We start from the raw sequence: 21182 nt of genomic DNA on the forward strand, positions 1-21182 counted from the left end.
TAAGGTCAAATTATTTTAAATCCATTTTTGTCCATTACTAAATGACATCAGCATTTAAAAATGGGGTTATGTAATGGTTGGCCTACCAAAATTACTCTAATTACTCGGCAATAACAGGTCACAAAATATCCAGTTGTGACTTTCAGCTCAAACAATACAAAAAATGTAAATGTTTGGGAAAATACGTGGTGGAAGATGAGCTGTAATGATGATGATTCCTTCTTATAAATTGTTGTTATATATTGTAAAAAATAAGTAGTTTTTCACCTCTGCCTTCTCCCGTTTTGCTGGTTTTATTTCAGTACTTTTGTGTTTGAAATAAATTCAAAAGATTATTGATAGTTATTTTATTTTGAAAAGCCTGACCGGATATAGAATCACTCACTCCGGCTAACTGAAATTAACTCACAGTAAAGAGTCAGTTGAGCCATAGTGCTGCTGAGCGGTGAAGCTGGAAAAAGATTTGTTAACTGGAACCTCCGTAACGAACTACTTTTCAGTTAAACCCGGAGAGTAAAAAAAAAACAACAAAAAACGATAAGACCTACTCAAGGTAAGTTTTACACGAAGAGTTTTGAATTTTAACTGCTTTACTAACTTTTTACTGTTGGGGCTGTGGCTCTTTTGCTAACGTTAAAGCTAACTAGGGGCTAACTTAGACTTTCTTCCAAATAAGAGGGAAGTCGATTGGCTAAGTAAAGTATAAAAATAACAATATTAGTTGTAAATACTAGTAACAAATGTTCTGGGAATATGTGAAGTTGATTAAAAAGATACACTTTTGAACTTGATCACATTTATCAATGCCTGTGCTGGAGTATATTTAGTTTTCCAGAGCATTAAAAGTAAACTGAAATAAGCAACGATAGTTCTGGCGTTGTTTGCCAAATGCTTGGTCAGTAACGTCTGGTTAACAGCTGGTTCATTTATGCCGTTTCTCATCAGCTGCATGTATCTTGCTAGAGAGATTCTCAGTGTTTCTTTGCCTGTAGTGATAAAGGGCGGGGCAGGTTTCGCAAGTTAAGATAACCTCCTGGTGCATGTCATGTTAAAGGCTCACAACCTTGCAAAATCGGTTCAAGTTCTCAAGAAGAAATGATTCTACCTCCACAGATTTCTCTTGAAAACTGGGTCCTTACTTAGTTCAGTCAGTTTTACGCATTGACAACCGGGTGACAGGTTTCAGTCTTTGCTTTTACACTGTACAGGTATAACTCCGGTGACATTCATAAAAATAAATTGTGTGACAGCAAGCCTGCGACTCCTAATCGTCTTCAATTTTGTTATTTATTTGAATTTATTTTTCATAATGGCAAGAAGCAACGTAAAATAATTGGCATGGGTGTGTATCAGATTATCAGGTTATGATCATCAGGATTACACAAAAAGATTAAACATCAACAGTTCCAGCTTTTGCATTAATGGCATCCTGTATCCAAATATAACAAAGGTTTTGTGAACATGGTGGTTTAATCAGTAGTTTTGATCTTAAAGTAAAAGGAAGGAGTCACTTTCTCTGTATTTCTTTTTAAAAGATACCATTAAAAAAAAAAAAAGAATTTCCCAAATACTCAATTTTTGACTCTACCTGAGAAAAGGTGCGCCCCTAAGACAAAGGTACCCTGGGTGAAGAGCCACAACGACGCATGTTTTAAGCACCGACTTAATACACACATAAAAAATTTAATTGTATGCAACAAATTACCGTATTTACAATGAAACAGACAAATATCTACAACGTTCCTAAATTACTACCCCGTAATATTACAGTTACAATGTTGCGTATTGCAAGGTTTCCCTCAGACAACTTGCTAAGCCTGGTGGTTGAGCACTAGGGCAGTCGTTCATCCAGCGGCCTGCCATGTTTTTGAGTTAAGAAAATGTTTAAAGTTGATAGGAAATTTGAAAATATCACTTGATAATTCTGTGTTATTGAAAGATTAATACCTGGACACCAACTGTAAAGTCTTAAAAAATCCAAATATTTTAAAAAGACTTAAATAAATAAGCAGTTCTTAGCCTGGTGGGGGCAAAAGTAAAGCCTGGTGGCCCACCAGGCTTATGATTCACCGAGGGAAACCCTGTATAGCATACAGCTTCATATCCTAAAGCAAACCTTTAAGGCTTAAGTTACTCGTTACTACGACATCCTCTGTTACATGAAACAGGGAACTGTACTGATCCTGAGGCTGGCAGTCAGCACCTAATGGGTCCTGGTGATTCAGTGGAAGCTTTCAGTCATCGTACACCTTCAGTGTTCAGCGTTGAGGTTTAAAATGACTGTGGTTTTGTGTGTTTCTTGTAGGAACGTTGCTAGGGTAAAGCAGTAGTGAAAATTTGGAGTTCCTCTTTCTATTAGAGGCCATGTGAACTGATTCCTCTGCCAAATAATCGAGCTAATCTTAGAAAGGTTTTCCAATTTAGAAAACGGAGGCAGTGCTGCTTCACTGGGATTCATCTTTTATTAGTGGATTCACTGGAACACCCATGAAGCAGTTCAAAGACCTCTCATTTGTGAGCATTGAAGCCTCAGTTTACGATCCGAACAGCTTTATTTCACACATCGAAAAGAAAATTAAATACCTTTTGCAGATGTTTTCTGTTTGCAACGCTTTCCTGAAACGATTTGGAAATAGTCAAGTGGTTTCCACAAGGGAGAGGGAAAAAAAAATGTTCCTGTCGGTGATGTAAGGATCTCCCCTTCCCTTTCATATAACACCGTTTCCCTCCATTATGTTCCCGTCCACGTTGCTGGCATGGTCAGTGGAAAGTGCCTGAAGATGTGGAACAAACGCCATTGTTTTTCACCGTTCACGAAGCGTTCAGTAGGTGTGTGCTCGGCCTGTTATTTTGAGTTCAACCTGCTGTTGATAGACTGGTGGCTTTGATGCAAAAATATGTTGCCTTTTGACTACAAATTTAGTCTGGTGGACTTTTAAAGCTCAGCGTACGTCAGTTTATAATGGAAAGTGTCCACATTTGGGCAACAAAAAGGGACCACATCCCCAGGAGATCAGCAGTCATGTGCAGCTGTGGAGCTTGCACAAGGAAGGAGGTCAGAGGTGACTGAAAGGGAACAAGTTTATGTGCACATGAGATTTTTAAAATGAGTTATAGTAAGGTTGTTTTTTGTCTTGTATTGGCATGTTGAGCTTAAGCAATCTCCTGCTGTGAAGTTGTAATAAAAAAGGGATAGATCAGCTCAGCTGCCCTCCCCTCCTGTGAGATATTGCAACTTTTTTATGCAACATAGATGGAGTTAAAAATAAAACATTTCCTGTTCCTGCCTGCTCATGTAAGCAGGTTTTGCTTAATTGCTCAAATGAAGTTGTAATTATTAGACCCCCCTCCTCAGCTTTGGAGTTATATAATCACAATTACCTGTTAATCTTTCTTTTTTTTTTTTTAAGCTGTTCTTGTAGTTTGTGTTTAACTCGACCATACATCTGGCTACCTGCATTTAAAACCATAGCGAAGGTAGTCACTCTTATTTTTAGGCAAAATGGAAAACGTGTTTTTTCTCTTCAGTGAGAATTATTTAGGGTTGGAAAAACTTTCCTCTCCTCACATTTGTTGCGTTCCGACCGCAAACTTCAACGCATCTCGTTGGGATTTGATGGGATGGAGCAACACGAAGTACAGCGTGATTGGAAGGTGGAAGAAAACCGTTCAAGGCGTTATTTGAAAGTACTTGCAGCTGTAATGGAAACAAGAAGATGACAGAAGGTATTTGCACAGGGAGGGTGAATACAAACTAGAGCTGCAACTTTCAAATATTTTAGAAATATATTAATCAATTGTTCAATTATTAGTTGATTAATTCAATAAAAAATGGCACATTCTACAGATTTTTCATTCAACCACAAGCATTTTTCAAGAAACAATATTAGAAATACTTTAGAAGATGTACATAAACAAATAATCAAATTCCTTTATTTAAACATTTTATTGCCTAAAATGCAATATCGTAGCTTTGCTTTAGTAAATCTTAAGTAGTTTTGACTAAAACACATTTACAGACGAGTGTTTTTGTGTTGCATGCAAAATGTATACCTTTTTTTTTTTTTTTTTTACAGTTTTGGTTTAGTTACTGCGCTGCATTTTAGTTTTTTGTCACCAAATGCCCTTTTTTTGTATATTGCAGTTAACGATTAGTTGACAATTATTTCAATAATCAATTAATCACGATTAATTTGATTAACCGTTTCAACCCTAATACTTTTACAGTTAATAAAAAAAATTTTTTTCTTGATTATGCGCTACTTTGTGTTGCTAAATAATAAAATACTAGAAAAACAGTTGTACTAAGACGGGAAAGTTCAGGGGACATGAATGCGTCTGTATGGTACATTTTGTCCTAGAAGACTCAGAGTTTTATACTAAAGTAAAATTTAACCATAAAAACCTCGAAAATGAAACGCTGTAGATGTGCTGCTGCGCTAATTTTTCTGTGTTTGTCGTTGCAGTAAATTTTAACTTTGTGAAGTAAACGTAAACAGCCTTCAGACATGCGTGTCTTGGCCCGTCAGCTGTCAAATCAGTTCAGTCACGACCTGCTGCCGTTTTCCTGCTTTTCAACTCCATTTGTGACACTCTTTTTGCCCTGGCAACCCTCTGCGCACTTGTGATTTAATCGACGGCTGTTTGTGTGAAGACTGGCCATCTGTAAGTTTAGCTAACGCAGCTGCTGTAGCGCAGCTGATCACACATGCAGCTTGTTGCTGAGGCGAGAATCTGCAGTAAACTTTGGTCATCATCTCTTGGTAATCTTATCATTTGCCGCTACTCAAACATATCCCCTCAATAAAACCAGAATAAGTCAATGGGATCTCGCATGATTGTGTTTGCAGCTTTGGTCGCATGCTTGCATAACATGCCAAGGTTCAGTTTAGGCATGGGAGCTTTGAGGAATGCATTTGTTCACATCTATCTTAAGGCTGCTGCCAGCAGCCAGATTCCAGTGTGCTTAGCAGTTCACTTCCCTATCGGCATTTAGTGGATATCATTGTTGCTCTTGATTATGTAATCTCCAAATCCTGTAATCATGCGCCGTTGACCAAATCCTGTTTGTTTTTATCAGTTTAAATGACAAAACCTTTAGTGTGCGATTGTTTTTTAACTCTTTATATTCTGCCTCCAATGTGTTGTTTCTCATCTTCTCCTTATATGATGCGGTGAACGTTGAGTTTCCCAGCAGAGTGGAGGACTGGGTGGACTTCAGACCGCCGCTCAGTCAACAGCGTTGTTTACAGTTATGGGTCAGGCTGCGTTCAATTATTTAAAACTGTCCCCCCCTGTGTCACACGGAGCCAAGGGTGTGCAGGCGTTTGTTTCCATTCAACGTTGATTACATTAGGACAAATGAGGAATTTCCTAAATATTATTACAATTGGGCTCTATTTAATGTTGATGTAAAGATAGACAAATCTTAGTTTTATTAATAATCACATCAGTTGTATTTTACCACCTAAATAATGCAAATAAATCTTAGATGTGTGTATATTGTTTCTCTAATTTTGTTTACTTGGATTTCATTCTGGAAAGACTGTCAGGGGAATTTTCTGCTCTGGAATATTTTACATTTGTAACCAGATATTTAAAGTTTCCCTCAGATGCTCTCAATAAGTTTTTAAATGAAGTTTATATACACTTTTAAGAGAAGAAAGGTTGATGATGTCTGCAAATTCAATGTTTTTGTGCTAAAGTAGAACAATTTCACACTAAAAAATGTTGAGGTTCTGATCTTTAAGTCAAAAGTTTGAACTGTACAGAAAGCGGGATGTTTGCTAAGCCTCTCCAGATCAGGGCGGTCCAGTTAAAGTCCAGTCCAGGTGTGTTGGAACAGGGATGCATGTAAAAGCTGCAGGACAGCAGCCTTTGAAGATGAGCAACTGTCTCCAGGGAAGAAAGCTATTTTTTGCACTTGGTGAACAGTTTCTGTGTTGATTTTACTATATGTCTAGAATTACTATTCTGTAAGAAAAACATAGGAAGCCTGATTTTTGATTCAAAATCTGCTGCTTTTTTTTATTATAAAGAACCAAACATCATGCAGTCTGTAAACATTTCCATGGCCTTTGGACGAGAATCACTAATGCTTTTTAAAAGCTCAGTAGTAGTTTCATTTGATAGTTTCAACTTTACATGTTTGAATTTGATATGGTAGGACCAGAATTGAGTAGTAACTAGTTGCATTTACTCAATTCTATTTACTTTAGTAACTTTTAGGAGTGTTTTTACCACGCTGTACTTTTTACTTTTACTCGAGTAATTTTATTTTATGAACGAAAAACAAACATGTTTTAACTAAAAATTCACCAGACGCAGACGCACACCTGCAGTTTTAATTGAAGTTTTACATTTTTATTGAAAGAAAATGATTTTTATTTTTTATTTTGTTGCTTTACTTGGATTAGTAATTGTTGTCTGTAAAATACCAACATTTCCACTTAGCTTTATGGTTCATTTGATAATGTACAGGGATGAGGCGATTGGGCACCAAAACCAAAACAGGCTTCAGCCCCGGGCCCTTAGTCTACGAAATCCGGCCCTACCTAAGAGGCTCAGAAATGTTGCTGAACATTCATTGTGATGGTTTGGTTCCTTTAGAACAAAAAGGGATCTAGATTTCGACAAATAGTTCACAAGAAGCTTGAGTAAATTTGAATGTCTGGCATTCTCTTGAAATTGTGACCGATAACATCTGCTGCGCTCACAAAGGCTGGAGCATTTGTAAACTTTAAACCTGACTGTGAACTCAATCGCCATTAAAAGGACGATTGTTCGCGTTGTCGGTGGTAACCACAAAGCCGCCCACTGTCCAGGAGCGGCCCTGGAGGGTGCGGACCACTGACCACTCATCCTCTCGCTGTCCCACTCCTCTGAAAGAAACCCTGTGTGATCACACTTGGCTTCAAAATGGATCTTGTTCGACTGGAATTTGAATTAGAGATGAGAGTTTTGTTAGATAATATAATATTGACTATACTGTACGCCGGGTTAAGGAACACAAGAAAGGGCGTTGGCTAATTTAGCCTTTTATGTGTGAATAATTAAAAAAATATATATGTATTTTGCAGGCATGCCTTTATATTAGGATATGTATATGTATATTTATATTGGAAATGTATCAAGAATTGTAAACATCCCATTTTACCATTTGATACTTCTCATATAGTTTTGTTTTCTTAGTTAAATACACAACTCCTTCATTATTTGTACCAACTGGGATGTTTTCTACTCTAATTTAACGTCCTCTGTTATGAGGTCACTTTCTGTTTTCTGCTCTTGTCTGGTTTGGTCATAATGTCATATTTTGGAAGCTGACTGAGCTAAGCACGACTCACAACTCCAATTAATGAAAACAGGATGTAATATGGAGTCTTTAGAAAACAAAAACACATTTAGACTACATTTCTAAACTAAATTAATTTTCCCCCATCATTTGATATTTTGGTTTTTGACTTTATGAACTCATAAAAAAAACAACAACATGGCTATTTCACTACTTTTGTGGGACTGTAAATAACTTAAAACTGAAGTTGAACTGTACTTGCTGACTTTGTAGTCATTTGTAGTAAAACCTGCATCATGCAATAATAATGTTGGGATAATATGAATCATGCTAAATGATCAAGTCCTTAACATTATTAATGTGTTTCTGCTCTGGGTTCATTGCAGACGTACATCATGTTTTCTATCTATAAGACCTTCCCACCACTTTTATCTTTTTCTGCTGCAATAAACGACAAACGTCTCAAAATATATTAGCAGCACAGGGAGCCTGAATGCAAAGTATGCCGTTTGTTTACTTGTTTTTATTGCTGCAATTCTTTTTGGCCTACATATAGAAGAACAACAGCACTTAGAGTGAACTGTTGCTAATTATTTCTAAATAAAACGTATTGATCTGTTCAAAAGCTTAAAATATTAATGGAGAGATCATCAACACTCTAGTTCATCATGGTCTAATTCCTCTGCTACTTTTGCTTTCTTTTATTGGGAACAACAACATAAATAAAAAAAGATCTCCAATAATTCCTGGAATCATTTAAATCCTGATGCAAATTTTCAGTTGCAGTCTGTTGGATTTAGACGTTGCCACCGTCTAAAAATCTAGTCACAAGAAAGTGGAAGGGAAGACGACTGAGTAGGAAGGGGAGATGACTGAGTAACCAAGTGGAGAGCAAAATGAGGGGATGAATGAGAGAGAGAGAGAGAGGAGACTGTGGAGTTTGAAATGATGGACGTGATGCGGAGACGACAAACAGAGGCCAGAGTGTTTCGCCCGTCTCAAGGAAACGGAAGCTGCCTGCTGTGTGTCCTCGACAGTCGCTTTTTGTTTATCTCTGCCAGAGCAGAGACTCTGTATGTGTGTGTGTGTCACCAGAACCTTCCGTGGGTTCGCTTCGTCATCAATAAAACCAGGTGGGTGAAAACACCCACCTGCTGCCGGGATTATCAAACCACATCACAGATTTATCTTTGTCTTTTGGTGTTTGTCTTTGTAAAAGTGAAAATTAGGCTTGGATTAAATCAAAGTCAGGATCTAAAAGGTGTTTGGCTTCACCTTTAATCAAACCTGTGAAAATTAAAGTCTTGAGATGTTTTCATACCTTCATCAATCTATAAAAATTTAAAATTGCATTCAAACCGAATTATGTCAGAATAAGTAGAAATGACTCAACCACGACCAAAAGTATTTTTAAACCTATATCCTATATTTAAGTCATGTTTAGAAATATTTTAATTAATCTAGAAATAATATGGAATTTTAATTAAATCAATCTCCAAACTAATCCATAAAGATGTAGTCTGAGAAATTCTTTATATTTCTCAAATTTAGAAATATTTAGCATCACTGAAATCATTAAAATTTTAAAGAGGGGGGGGGGGAAAAAACACCAGGAGCTAATAATGAATTTCATAAATATAAAAAAAAATATTACCAAACTGTATACATTTTTGCTGTAAAAGAGAAACATTGAAGCATTATCTACTATTTACAGTTTGAGCAGCTCAGTTTCCTGAAATATTACTGAAGCTGATTAAAGTCGAACTTTTGTCAAACGTTTGATAAAAGTTGCTTATGGCTGAAGTTGTTTCTTATGTTTGACATTTCGCATTTGTAATTATGCTGAGTGGGAAGGCAGGTTTACAGTCAAACACATTAATCAGTGTTTAAAGTGAACTGATTGTGGATTGTTTTTTTTTTTTTATAAACTTCTCTGACTTTCTAATTCAAGCAACGGATCATTCTTATCTAAAAGAAACCTCCGTCCTTCTTTGATTTAATAAACAAAGTTCCGCCATGACGGCACAGAATTAGTCACTTTCTGTTTGCAAAGCTTTTTTTTTTTTCCATGGGTGAATTTCAGATGATTTGTTTTATTTCACTTTGGTTCATGTTCGTTTTGGTTTTTTTTTGTTGTTTTTTTAGCGTAATCTTGGGCAGCAGCGATGTCGGGCGCCTACGATGACTCCATGAATGACGTCTCCAGTGACAGCTTCTGGGAGGTGAGGCTTTTACAATCTATTCTTCAAGTACAAAATCCTTTTATTTGTCACGTTTCTGCAACACACATTTACATATACGTTTTGAGATAAGTTGAAGACAAAAAAACAAAAAGCTACTAGATTGTTGTTTGCCTTTTCGTTGCCACGTTTGGGAATGAATCATAATCATCTTTCAGAGGACAAATTTTAAAGGAGAAGTTCAGTTCTTCTCAGACAGATCCTGATTTATAACATGTAGTAAACCTTTCATCTGTGTTTTTTTTTTTTTACCCGAGGTTGGAAACTACAAACGCACGGTGAAGCGGGTCGATGACGGCAATCGGCTGTGCAGCGACCTCATGAACTGCATTCACGAACGCGCTCGCATTGAGAAGGCGTACGCGCTGCAGCTCACAGAATGGGGAAAGCGCTGGCGGCAACTCATAGAGAAGGGTGAGAATACAGGAGAACGAATGCTTGTTGCTGCTGAAATGTACATTTTCAAATTTATTGATAGCTATTGCGGTTAACAAGTGAGTATTGATGACAAAAGAGGCATCGGTAATAAAACGGATTGCAGTGATGGATGCGATCTAACTTATGGAGCAGATTTAGCTGCAGAGAACTTGTAAAGAGTTTGCAGTGTGACAAAACGGAGGGAAAGTTTACGGTGCATGAATGTTTTCGCAGTCAGTCTAAATCATTTTCGTGTGCAGGCCCTCAGTACGGTACGTTGGAGCGAGCGTGGGCCGCCCTCTGCACCGAGGCCGAGAAGGTCAGCGACCTCCACCTGGAGGTGAAGGCGGCGTTGATGAGCGAAGACTACGAGAAGCTGAAGAACTGGCAGAAGGACTCGTATCATAAGCAGATGATCGGCGGCTACAAAGAAACAAAAGAGACGGACGACGGCTTCCGCAAGGCTCAGAAACCCTGGGCCAAGAAACTGAAAGAGGCGAGTTCACACCTCTGATGTAACGAGCTCAAAGTGATTTTCACTTTTTTTTTTTTTTTTTGCTAAAATATGAACAGCGACAAGCTAAAGGAGCATTTCACCCTTCACTTCTCATGACTGCGTTTTCCTGACTCACCGTTGCTTATCTCCTCTCACCGTGGCAACAATCTTATTAAACAAAAGCAGCAGCCAGGAAGCAGAGCAACCCTTCACTTTATCGCCGGGTGTTCGCCTCCAACATGCTGCCCTGTGTGTGTTTGAGTCAGAATAAAGGAAGGAAACAGTGAGGGGCTCTGATGCTCTGCTGCTCATTTAGCAATGTTTTCTACTTTCCTTTGTTTCGACAAATGTGTTAGTAAGCACAAAATCCAACGAGCCACTGACGAGTCTGCAACTTGATGCTCTTTGCCCTCACTTCCTGACTGTGATGGTATTCTGGTCTCGTCAGCGACCACAAGCAGTTTGGTAGTCATGTTGACTAAAGTGATCATGGCACATAGAAGAAATCCAGCTAGCTAACAGAGGAACAAGGGCTCCCACTCAAGTAGCATGACTTCCTGTTTTAGCACGTCGCTCATCGAAGCAGCTGCTCTGACTGAGGCTCAGGTCACGCGTTGCATTCTGCGGCTCATTCCTGAAATTCTTCCAGATACTTCCCTCGACCCGTCGTATATTAGCCATAAATTCCTCTCGTCATAAATGAATCATAGGAAACTGAGCGAGCACGTTTGTTTTACTCATTTGATTTCAGCTGCACCTGGAAGAAATGAGTAATAGTTTTATTAATAATGCCCATTCATCCCATCCATCTGGTCTGTGCATCCATCTATTTGTTCATCCATTAATATCCACCATGTATTAGCATTTTGTCCATCCATTCATCTGGTCAATCTGCATCTATCCATTTATTTATTCTCCATTTATTCTTCCTTTCATCCATCCCTTTATGTATTCCTCCTTATGTTTGCCTGTCCCATTTTATAACATTTTTTAGTTCATTTATTCATCTGTCCTTCCGTTATCCATCTGTCCTCTCATCCATCCATCAGTATGTCCATCCATTCCTTATCCATCCTTTTATTAATTCTCTATATTAATTTTTTCTGCTCTTTGTCCATTAATTTACTTGGGAGGTTTCATATTTAAAATTTTGAACATAAATTTGAAGTGAAGCGTAAAGTATGCAGTTTTGAAATGAAAGTCCTCAAACATGCAAAGATTGCTTCGAAATTTATAAAAGTTAATTGTGAATTGCTAATTATCTGCTTAGGGAATCAAATCTTTTATTCCATGAATGTCGGATTTTACTGTCAGCTTTGCTTTGGGACTTGTGGTTTTTTTTTAAATGTTTTTTTTGTTTTTTTTAATGTATTTTACGTTGTTGATTCTAAATCCTGCAGGTGGAGACAATGAAGAAATCTTACCACTCGGCTTGCAAAGAAGAGAAACTGGCAGCCAGCAGGGAAACCAACAGCAAGCTGGAGAGCAACAACAATCCAGATACTCAGAAGAAACTGCAGGAAAAAGTGGAGAAATGTCAGCAGGAGGTCCAGAAGGTACGACCGGCTACATGTACAGTACCTGATCCCTTTCTGGGGTTTTCAGATTGAAAATATGTGGTTCCTGTTTGCCTTTGCGTTGTTTCCAGACCAAAGAGCGCTATGAGAAATCCCTGGAGGAGCTCGAAAAGTTGACCCCTCAGTACATGGAAAACATGGAGCAGGTGTTTGAGCAGTCGCAGCAATTTGAAGACAAACGGATTCGCTTCTTTAAAGAGCTTCTGCTGGAGGTTAAGAAGCACTTGGACCTTTCTACAAACTCCAGGTCCGATGGGAGCACAACGTTAATCAAAAGGATGTGGCTTGGAGTTAAATGAAGACTGAGTAATTTATTTTACTGTTCTGTCCACATAGATTCCAGACGGTTTACCAGACGCTTGAAGACACGATCTCTGCTACTGATGCTGAGGATGACTTGAAATGGTTCCGATCCAATCACGGCCCGGGCATGCCCATGAACTGGCCGCAGTTTGAGGTACTTGAACGCAGCACAAATTTACACAACGAGGTGTTTGAAAAGAGGATTGTTTATATAGATTTACAAGTAAAAAAGATGCACATTGGCTTTATAATGTTTTTTTTGTAATGAATATAAACATATTTGTATTTACGCTAATGAACAGAAAAGCTAATGCTCAGATGGTGATAAATAACCTCTAACTGCAGCTGTTTGCCTTGTAAATGTATCTATCCTCTGCATGACTGCAGCCTTTTGTTATTGTTTCATCTCTGAGGCATGTTGGAGGGGTTAGAATGGTGTCGCTTTTCTTGTTGGGAAATGGGAGAAAGACAACAATAGAAAAAAAAACTGCCTCTGCATGCATTGGCATGTTTCTGTTGAGTTCTGTTGATGTGAGAGGCCTTCCTGCACTTTTTCCTTCTTTCTATGTTCACCGTAGACTTTTTTAGACAGGATGTGAATGAAGAACAGCATCTCTGTGTTCAGGAAGGCTGCAGGTGTTTTGATTCTCTCATTCAACCTTACAGGTTTGGACTGTGCTCCAGTAATCCTAACCAAACTTGCCTCCCTTTCCTCATGTTCGACAGAATTTGGACTGGTCAAAGCCTCGCTCCTTTAAGAGACGGTCCATCGTAGTGAGTTCTGCACGGAAAGGCTATTCTGTCACAGCAGCCATGGGGGGGATTTCTATATTCCCGCTAACAGTCTTACACCTCTGTCCATTAGTGTGTGTGTTTTGATGTCCCTCTATTTGTATTTCATCCTGAATGAAACGGCGGTACAAATATAAATCTACTGCATGACACACAACACTGATTTGACAGTTAAAAGGCATGTTTTCAACTTATTTTTTTTACAAACTTTACTTTCCCATTGTTTTCAGGGTTTTTTTTACCTCAAAAATATGCAGGAAAGAGTAAAAGAACAAAACAGACGAAACACCTGAAAATGATTGAACGCACAACATTTAAGAATTTCATGAGGTAGAGATTTAAATGACTAAAAATGGCTTAAACTTTGGCTGGTGAGGAAGAAGTTAGGAAAATGATTGAGCAGTAGTTTGTAAACCTAACAAACCGGCACCATACCCGTTAATTTAAAGTCATTCTGGAGTAAATTAAAAATAGAAAAATTAAAACCAAATTCTGGTTGCATTCAGTGGGACATTATAAGTTCTGCTCTGGCAAGTTTTTCAAATAAATTTATACCAAAGGATACAAAGACATTGAACATTAACAGAAAAACAAAAACTGATGACAAAGAAAAATCCACAATATTACACAAACAATATAACAAGTAAATGCATAAATGAATAAATAAAAACTGGTCCAAAGCTTCTGACTGTTACCTTCTCAGCTGTCCATTTTATTTGGAAGACACTTGGCGAATGTGGTTCAGTAAACGGAGCATTTTGGTCATTCACTTATCACTGGATTCTTGCTCTGGGATTTGAGAAACACTGTTACTCTGATGCGTCAGATTGTTGGCACTCTTATTCCTCCCACCAGCTGCGTCACCAAAATACTTATTTAGTTGTAAAGTAGTTAAAAAGTCTCACTTTTCTACACATATTTATGTATTTTACTTGTGGGGTTGCCATGCTACGACAACTGATTTTATTGTAATGCGGACTAAAGGAAATGTTCTTTATTGTTGTTGCGGTCCATTAGAAGAAATATTCATTTACAAAACACGTTTTGTAGATGAATTTTAGGGCCTCCACTTTGTTGCTTCACGTTTCCTGCTTAGCCTTTGGTTGTGGGCAAATGTTTCAGTGTTCCTCCTTTCAGCAGGTGATGGAAACAGCTTTTGATCAAATATGTGATTTTATCTGCCTTTTGTGCACACACACATATGCATGCACAGCTTTAAGCTCCTAAGTGTGTCTTGGATACATTTTTACTTATCTTAGACTGGAAAATGATCCACATGCTGCGTATGTGTGAGTGCAAGACGTTCTCTCTCTCTCGTCTTATGCTGCTGCTGCATGTTTTTGGATTAAAAAAGGTCAAACATTCTGACTTTAATGTTTGCTTCGTGTCCACCAGGACTGGTCCGTAGACCTGAACCGAACCCTCAGCAGGCGAGAGAAGAAGAAGCCATCAGAGGGCGTGACCCTGACGGCCATCAGTCAGACCGGGTCGGACCAGCCGGTCCAACCTGCCAAGAGCAGCAGCAGGTACGCATCAACTTCGTTTTCTTCTACTGAAATGCCCACTCCTCCAAAACACGGCCAGCATGATGTTTCATTAACTGGCCGTTCCCGTAGCAACGGCGAGCATTTTGTTGGTGTTCAGGAAAAGCCGCTCCCCCCCCCACCGGGATTAGAAGTTGGTTGTAGCTCTGCCAAAACTAATGTGGAAATATTTCTCACTCGCACAGAGGCGTTCAGGAGCAATAAGTGAGTAAATAAATAAAGTTCAGGGGAGTTAAAAGGTTTAATGGCTTTTGGTGGAACAGCTTAAAGCAGTCTGGAAAAAATCTGGAATCAAACTATTTAAGGTCTGGATTAGGTTCTGCAATGGAAGAAACGGAGGATGGAAAGAGATTTGTGTTTCCAGACACTCCCTTTCCTTCATCTAATAGTTATATCCACTCGTCTCTTATCCATCCGTTTGTCCATCTACGCTTCTCCCTTCATCCATCATTCCCTTCTTTTCTCCATCTTTTCATCTACATATTTTTTTTGTCCATATTTCCTTTTATATTTTCGTCCATCCATTTGTTTTTTTTAAACTGACCTTTATGTATACAGGTCCTCTCATTGAGATCCAAAAATTTAAAACACTGACGATGCAAATAAGTAAAAGATTTGACTCAATTAAACAAGCTAATAAAATATGAGCTAAATAAAAGGACAGGTTTCACTCTTTTAGTCTTAATCGTCCCAAAGGAATCTATTCTTCTCTGTTTTAAACATATCTGCTATAAATTCATTGAACTTTTTTCACTTCATGTTAAAAAAAAAAAAAAAAAAAACTAAGTGTGAAATTTGAGCCTGGAAAAATGTTGAGCTTTCACATAAATGCTGATAAACATAAATATAAACATTGATATTTGATTCCTGTGAAGATTTAAAGCCACTTTTTAATGACGTGATTGAATCCGTCTGACCCCATTAGATAAAGCTGTCTTTGTCCTTGTAGAGGAATTTGCTGGAGATCTAACTGTGTCAGGGAAAAGATGATAATAAATCACACCATTCTCTCAATTTCGAACAGATGCGTTCCATTTGATAAAACCTTTCATGTCTGTTTCTGCCAAACGTTCCTCCTTCTGTTTTTTTTTTTTTTCTATTTTTTTTTTTTATCGACGCATCTTCAGGTTGTAGTGAGTGATGAGAAATTCGAGTGGTGCAGGACAGGAGTGTGTAGGGAGTCAACAAAGGGAATTCCAGTAATTTAAAGCATTTGACCTTTGATCTTTCATTTTACTGATTGCCTGACCCTCTTCCCACCATTGTTAGTGTTTCCCATCTCGTTTATGGATCAGTAGTGTCGCCACACAATGAACCCTAAGGGATTTCAGCCCAGTAAAAAAAAAAAAGAAAAAGAAAAGAAAGACTCTCTTCTTAATTTGTAATTCAAAGATCTCGTTTGTCGGCTAAAACTCTCTGAAGTTACTTTGTGCCAAATTCCAGCTCACCGTGTTTGCTGTAATAACGCCGCAGCCTCGGCTCAAGCCGCCTGGCATGACCGTGTAAACAGAGGCGGTTACTTTTTTTTGCGCTTCACAAGAACAAACTGATTGCCGCCAGCATTGCACGGCCCAGTAGTTCAGTCAACAGAAAGCAGAAACCTGGTGTTTCCTGTGGGGAAAGTTGAAGATGCGTTTTGTGCTTTGATGCAGAAATGTACACTTTTTACGTTTTTGTCGTCTTTATTAAAAGTTGCTCAAGTACAGTCTCATTGATTATCTATTAAACATAATCTGTTAATGGATAACTGGGTCTGATGTACCAAGCCTGACTAATTTAGTGCTGTTATCATATCTGTCACAAAAGGCAATAAATCAATTAATCATTTGGACAACAGTTGCTTAACGTAATTGAAAAGCCGCCATTTTGAGAAACGCTCCAAACAATTGACATTCAAATGCCCACTTTTGCCTGTTTTTCCTGTGCAGCCTGAATGATTATTGGTTTTTTAAATTCAGTTTTGGTTACAGAGACTTCATAATCTATTTTAATTGTTGTTTTTTATTTGTTTTGTTCTTTTTTATGCATTTTTTCCAGCTCCAGTGTTAAATGTTCTTTAAGTGTACTTGCATTTATCACTGTTAGTTGGAAATGGTCTCATTTATCGCAGTAATCTCTGGGACAGTTAAATGTCCAGCAAAATGAGTTCTAATGACGGGTCTAATGCTGTTTGCCGATTTGACTTGAGCTGGGTGCCTTCGTTTTTCTGGTTGTTTTGTCGTTCAAGTTCGCTAAAATAACTTCAGGGTTAAACTGTTACTGAAGACACTTGATCAAAAATGAGGGACTCCAGTCAGAAACGGCTCAGCATTCAGTAAAACATTTCAGCGTAGAAAATAACCTTTTCTTCTCCACTTATTGGTTGAACGCTTTTTGTGCGTGTGACGAAGTATTTGCATGGATCCATTTCTTCAGCGTGGGTTTAGATGATGGATTTGCATCATGCTCCAGCGTGTCAGAACGTCACACACTCGTTGTTGAATACAATACATTTTGACCTTTCTGCTTTTCATTTAAACTACTTTTATTCAGCGTTAACTGGATCAAAAAAAAAAAACAAGGTGTCAGTGTCCTTAAAAAGCCTTGAATACTTGTATTTAAAATTAAACCCTTAAAATATATTGCATACATTTTAATGTTTAGGAAGTTGAATTTCAACTAAAGGCTTTTTGCAGCCATCAATAATCGTCTGCCATAATTGGTTGTGAATTTAAATCAGTTTGTTTTCAGGTATAAACCCAGTTTATACCTGATAGGAAATTTGTTATGTTCAAACTCAACATTTCTATTCATTTAGTTGAAATTTAGACACAGCTGGTTTAACAAATGTGACATCCAACATCATCAAACTAATGCAATTATTCACCCCAACCCAGTGAAAAGTGTCTTATCAACCTTTTCACGCAGAATTATTATTCAATAATTCTGCCTTTGTCCAAATACATATATGTGTGTGTGTGTGCGTGTGCGTGTGTGTGTGTGTGTGTTAATCCATTTCTAACTGTGCTCCATGTTATCAGCCTGAATGTGGCTACTAAAACAGAACCGGTGGGCACAAACCCGTTTGAAGATGATGAGGAGGAGCAGGAGGAGATGGCTGAGGAGGAGCAGACCACCGTCAACCACGTCTCTGTGAATAAAGACGAAATAAAAACGTTGGTGAAAAGGAGGAAACCCTCCGCCAACCCGCAGCCTCTTTTGTTCCTCTTCCTTTTCCATCTTTTACTCCTTAGATTGTCGTTGTGCCACGTTGTGCATCTCTTCTTCTCCCTTTTCTTTTTTTTATCCTTCCCTCAGGGTTCAGGTTGTTGTGTTGCTCTGCATGGTCTCTGAACAGCACTGCACACAGTCAGTGTGTGTCTGTCCTTCACGCCTAACAGTTTCACGTTTTTGCAGAGCGTTAAATGCCGAGAATCACATGGAGGCGCTCGTTTCTGCTGTGGGAAATGTCTTGGTGTTACAGTCAGATCTGATTTCTGCCACATGTATTCACAGGTTTAGAGACTGATTACTTAATTCAGTTCATTTCCAATTGGCATCAAGTCAAAAATATCAATGTAAAAGTTGTTTCTAACTCCATACCGGTCTGACTGTAACCCCCTTGTGTTGCTTTTCTGGTTTTCCAGCTATCAGAACCCAGTTCTTTCTGTTTAGGTGGCTCCCTCTGCTGGCCGTCAACGTTAAAACGCCAATCATGCGTTTGCAGTGGTGATTTGTCTTGCTTGGCGTTTGTTTATTGTTTCTTTTGTTTCACGAACCTGCTACGTTTATGTTGCCACGTTTTATTTTATTTTATTTTTTTTTAGCTTACTTTTCATCAACCTTGCCAGCACTTCATCTCCATGAAAGAAATTATGTTCATTTAAGTTGAGCCGCTGCCACAAATAAGCCAAATTTTTACACTGGATGTGACTGAAACCAAATGTTTTCATCGTGTTATTCACCTGCACTTTGGGCTTTTGTGTGGTTTGTTCCTGCTGGTGTACTCGTCTTACTTCTAACTTTTGAACTCTTGAGCCTGGCATGCTGAACCTTTACCAAAAACAACACGGCAGGTTATTTATTTATTTATTTTTTTAACGTGGGGATGTTTTGCCTGTCTGTCCAGCACCAACAGCACAGAGAAGACCCCAGACTGGTCAGACGAGGACACAGCCGGAAACCCTTTCTCCACCAACGGCGACGGCAATCCGTTTGAGGAAGAACCCGTGTCCCCGGTCATTTCTGTTCCCGTTAAAGCCCTCTACGATTACGAAGGACAAGAGCAGGACGAGCTGAGCTTCAAAGCAGGTTTGCAGCGTAAATAACATAAAAACCTGTGGCAAAAATCTTTTTCAGTATTATAATCTAACTCTGCTGTAAAAGACAAATCCAACTTTTGAGTAGATTTAGTGATAAATGCTATCCTAAAATAGTTATCTCGTTCCTTTGATGTTTTACTGCAGTTCCTATTTTAAACGGTACACTGTATCAAATCTGCATCTATTCAACAACTGGTTGAAGAAGAATCTGCACATTTGACCTTAAAATCGTAACTTTTTAGCTATTTATAGTCGACTTTGTACCAATTATTCCCCCCTTCTTAATTGCTTAGTAGCTTCAATAAATGTAACTTTTTTTCTGAACAGACTTTTAATGGATATCTCTAGTTGCCAAGACGCTAAAACTCAAGAGTAGTGAGGGACATTATGTTCAAAGAAAATGTGAGTTAATCATAATTCATGTCCTCATTGCAATTTTCTGTGCAGCCCTAAGTCTGGTGCTTTTGTTAAGCCCGGACATCCTGATACCAAATATAGCAGATTCTGATTAATATTTTTTTTAAATATTATCTCCTTCTGACATCTTCTAATATTTCTAGCCATCCTGCCTCAAGCAGTCATTAGATATTTTAGGAGCAGAGACATGCTGCAATTATCTAGCTGTTTTTGTTTTTCCCCAACAAAAACTTGGGTTATCATCCAGTCTTTAATGATATTGTGGCGAGTTAGTAATAGAACGTAGACCTGTGACACATTTTAGCAGCCAGCCATCTTCCTCGCCCTTTATTCGTTCCCTTTTAACCTTCTGCAGGTGAAGAATTTACAAAAATCGGAGCAGAGGACGATCAAGGCTGGTGCAAAGGCCGACTCAAGGACGGACAAATCGGCCTCTATCCTGCCAATTACGTCGAAGACATCCAGTGAAAAGCTTCGCCCGACGCAACAAATGTGAAGAAAGAAGAAGAAGCGTTCAGGCAGAATCGGCTTGATGTTTCTCTTCCTCCTTAGTAAATGATTAAATAAGCGTGTTGTATGAGGACCACTGTTGCTTCCTACAGATTGGCTTTGGTGTGAACAAAAGAGCGGGAGAAGGAAGCAGAGCACATGTTACCAGGAAGATCAGGGGGGGAACAGCTGCTGTCAGTCTACGATGTTACATAAAATCACATTAATGCTGTTACAGACAAGCTATTCAGATGTTAGGTGAGATTCAATGAAATGTTTGTGTTAATAAATGTGTAAATATATATATATATATATATATTGTTTAAAACAAAACACTGGGATGACAACCTGCCTTGTGACGTCAAATGCAGCCTTAATATTTAAGCCCTTTTTTTTAATTCATTGAGGGAGACTTTTTAGTTATTCTTGCTAATGGACTCCAGTCCATTGATATGTAGAACATTTGTTTGCATAATATTGACCTCCATGTATTACCCTTTTAAATTTGCTCTTTCATTTATCTTGAGGAATAATTTTTTTGAGCTGTCGAGCCTCAAACTTTCTTCTCCGTTTTTCTCTTAAGGTTTCAGGTTAGTGCAGATGAATGTATATTCAGTGATTGTATTTTTCACATATTTTACAGATGCTAGACGTATGCAACCACTGATTTTTTTTATTTTTTTTTTCCTGCCGACACACACACACAGATTGCATAATTATATTGTTTATTATTCATGCAACACTGAATGTTTCTCTCACTTGAATCTGCATGTTTCAGTTCACTTACTAAAAGCTAATTCTCCTGCGATTGGAAAAAAAATAAAAAATTTTAGTGCTTGTTTTAGCAATAAAAATGCATCCAAGCAATGTGTGGCAAACGTGTTTAAATAAATGCTGGGATTAAGCGTATTGCACATGGATTAGGCATATTGAAGAAATGACATGTTTGGAAGTAGAATAATTTATAATCCCACAAGTGCTCTTGTTCTACTCTTGCTAGAATGCTGTAATTTAAAATACTTTTGTACATCAAATGATTGTTTTTGAGTATTTCTTGAGGCCGTTACTTTGTTATTGCTGTAAATATTTTTGTTTTTCCTTCACAGAGCGATTTACATTCTTGTACAACATGCATAATTTCTAGTTTCATCCTAAAACCTTTGACATAAAAGCTCATATTTTTAACAACCTTAATGCACATTTGGATTTTTTTTTTCCTCCCCTCTTCAGAAATGGACTCCATCCTGTTCATAGTTTATATATCTAACGTTGAGGTAGTTACCTTTTTTTTGTCTTTAAAACTGTTTTGTCA

General features: G+C 38.1%; 1 protein-coding gene across 2 annotated transcripts; it reads left to right on the forward strand.

The window, feature by feature from the left end:
• The first annotated feature begins 396 nt into the window (after nucleotides 1-396).
• Nucleotides 397-21064, forward strand: pacsin2 (protein kinase C and casein kinase substrate in neurons 2). 2 transcript variants are annotated; one of them, XM_008400544.1, is made up of 11 exons: nucleotides 397-553; nucleotides 9440-9516; nucleotides 9792-9948; nucleotides 10212-10447; nucleotides 11848-12003; nucleotides 12096-12271; nucleotides 12361-12481; nucleotides 14515-14645; nucleotides 17684-17818; nucleotides 18772-18953; nucleotides 19737-21064. In XM_008400544.1, exons 2-11 carry the CDS (start codon nucleotides 9460-9462, stop codon nucleotides 19847-19849), a joined length of 1464 nt encoding a protein of 487 aa, XP_008398766.1. In that variant the 5' UTR covers nucleotides 397-553; nucleotides 9440-9459; the 3' UTR covers nucleotides 19850-21064. The 2 variants fall into 2 exon arrangements, with proteins under 2 accessions (XP_008398766.1, XP_008398767.1); XM_008400545.1 differs by lacking the exon at nucleotides 17684-17818 and having other exon boundaries at nucleotides 398-553.
• The last annotated feature ends 118 nt before the right edge of the window (nucleotides 21065-21182 follow it).

This window comes from Poecilia reticulata, linkage group LG23 (genome assembly GCF_000633615.1).
Source record: "Poecilia reticulata strain Guanapo linkage group LG23, Guppy_female_1.0+MT, whole genome shotgun sequence".
NCBI classification, from domain to species: domain Eukaryota; kingdom Metazoa; phylum Chordata; class Actinopteri; order Cyprinodontiformes; family Poeciliidae; genus Poecilia; species Poecilia reticulata.

Excerpts from the sequence above, each read along its gene's own strand:
- pacsin2 (XM_008400544.1), top strand. The coding sequence starts at position 9,460 with ATGTCGGGCGCCTACGATGACTCCATGAATGACGTCTCCAGTGACAGC. Across the intron at positions 9,517-9,791 it reads CCAGTGACAGCTTCTGGGAG|GTTGGAAACTACAAACGCAC; the intron begins GTGAGGCTTTTA and ends TTTTTACCCGAG. Across the intron at positions 12,004-12,095 it reads GTCAGCAGGAGGTCCAGAAG|ACCAAAGAGCGCTATGAGAA; the intron begins GTACGACCGGCT and ends CGTTGTTTCCAG.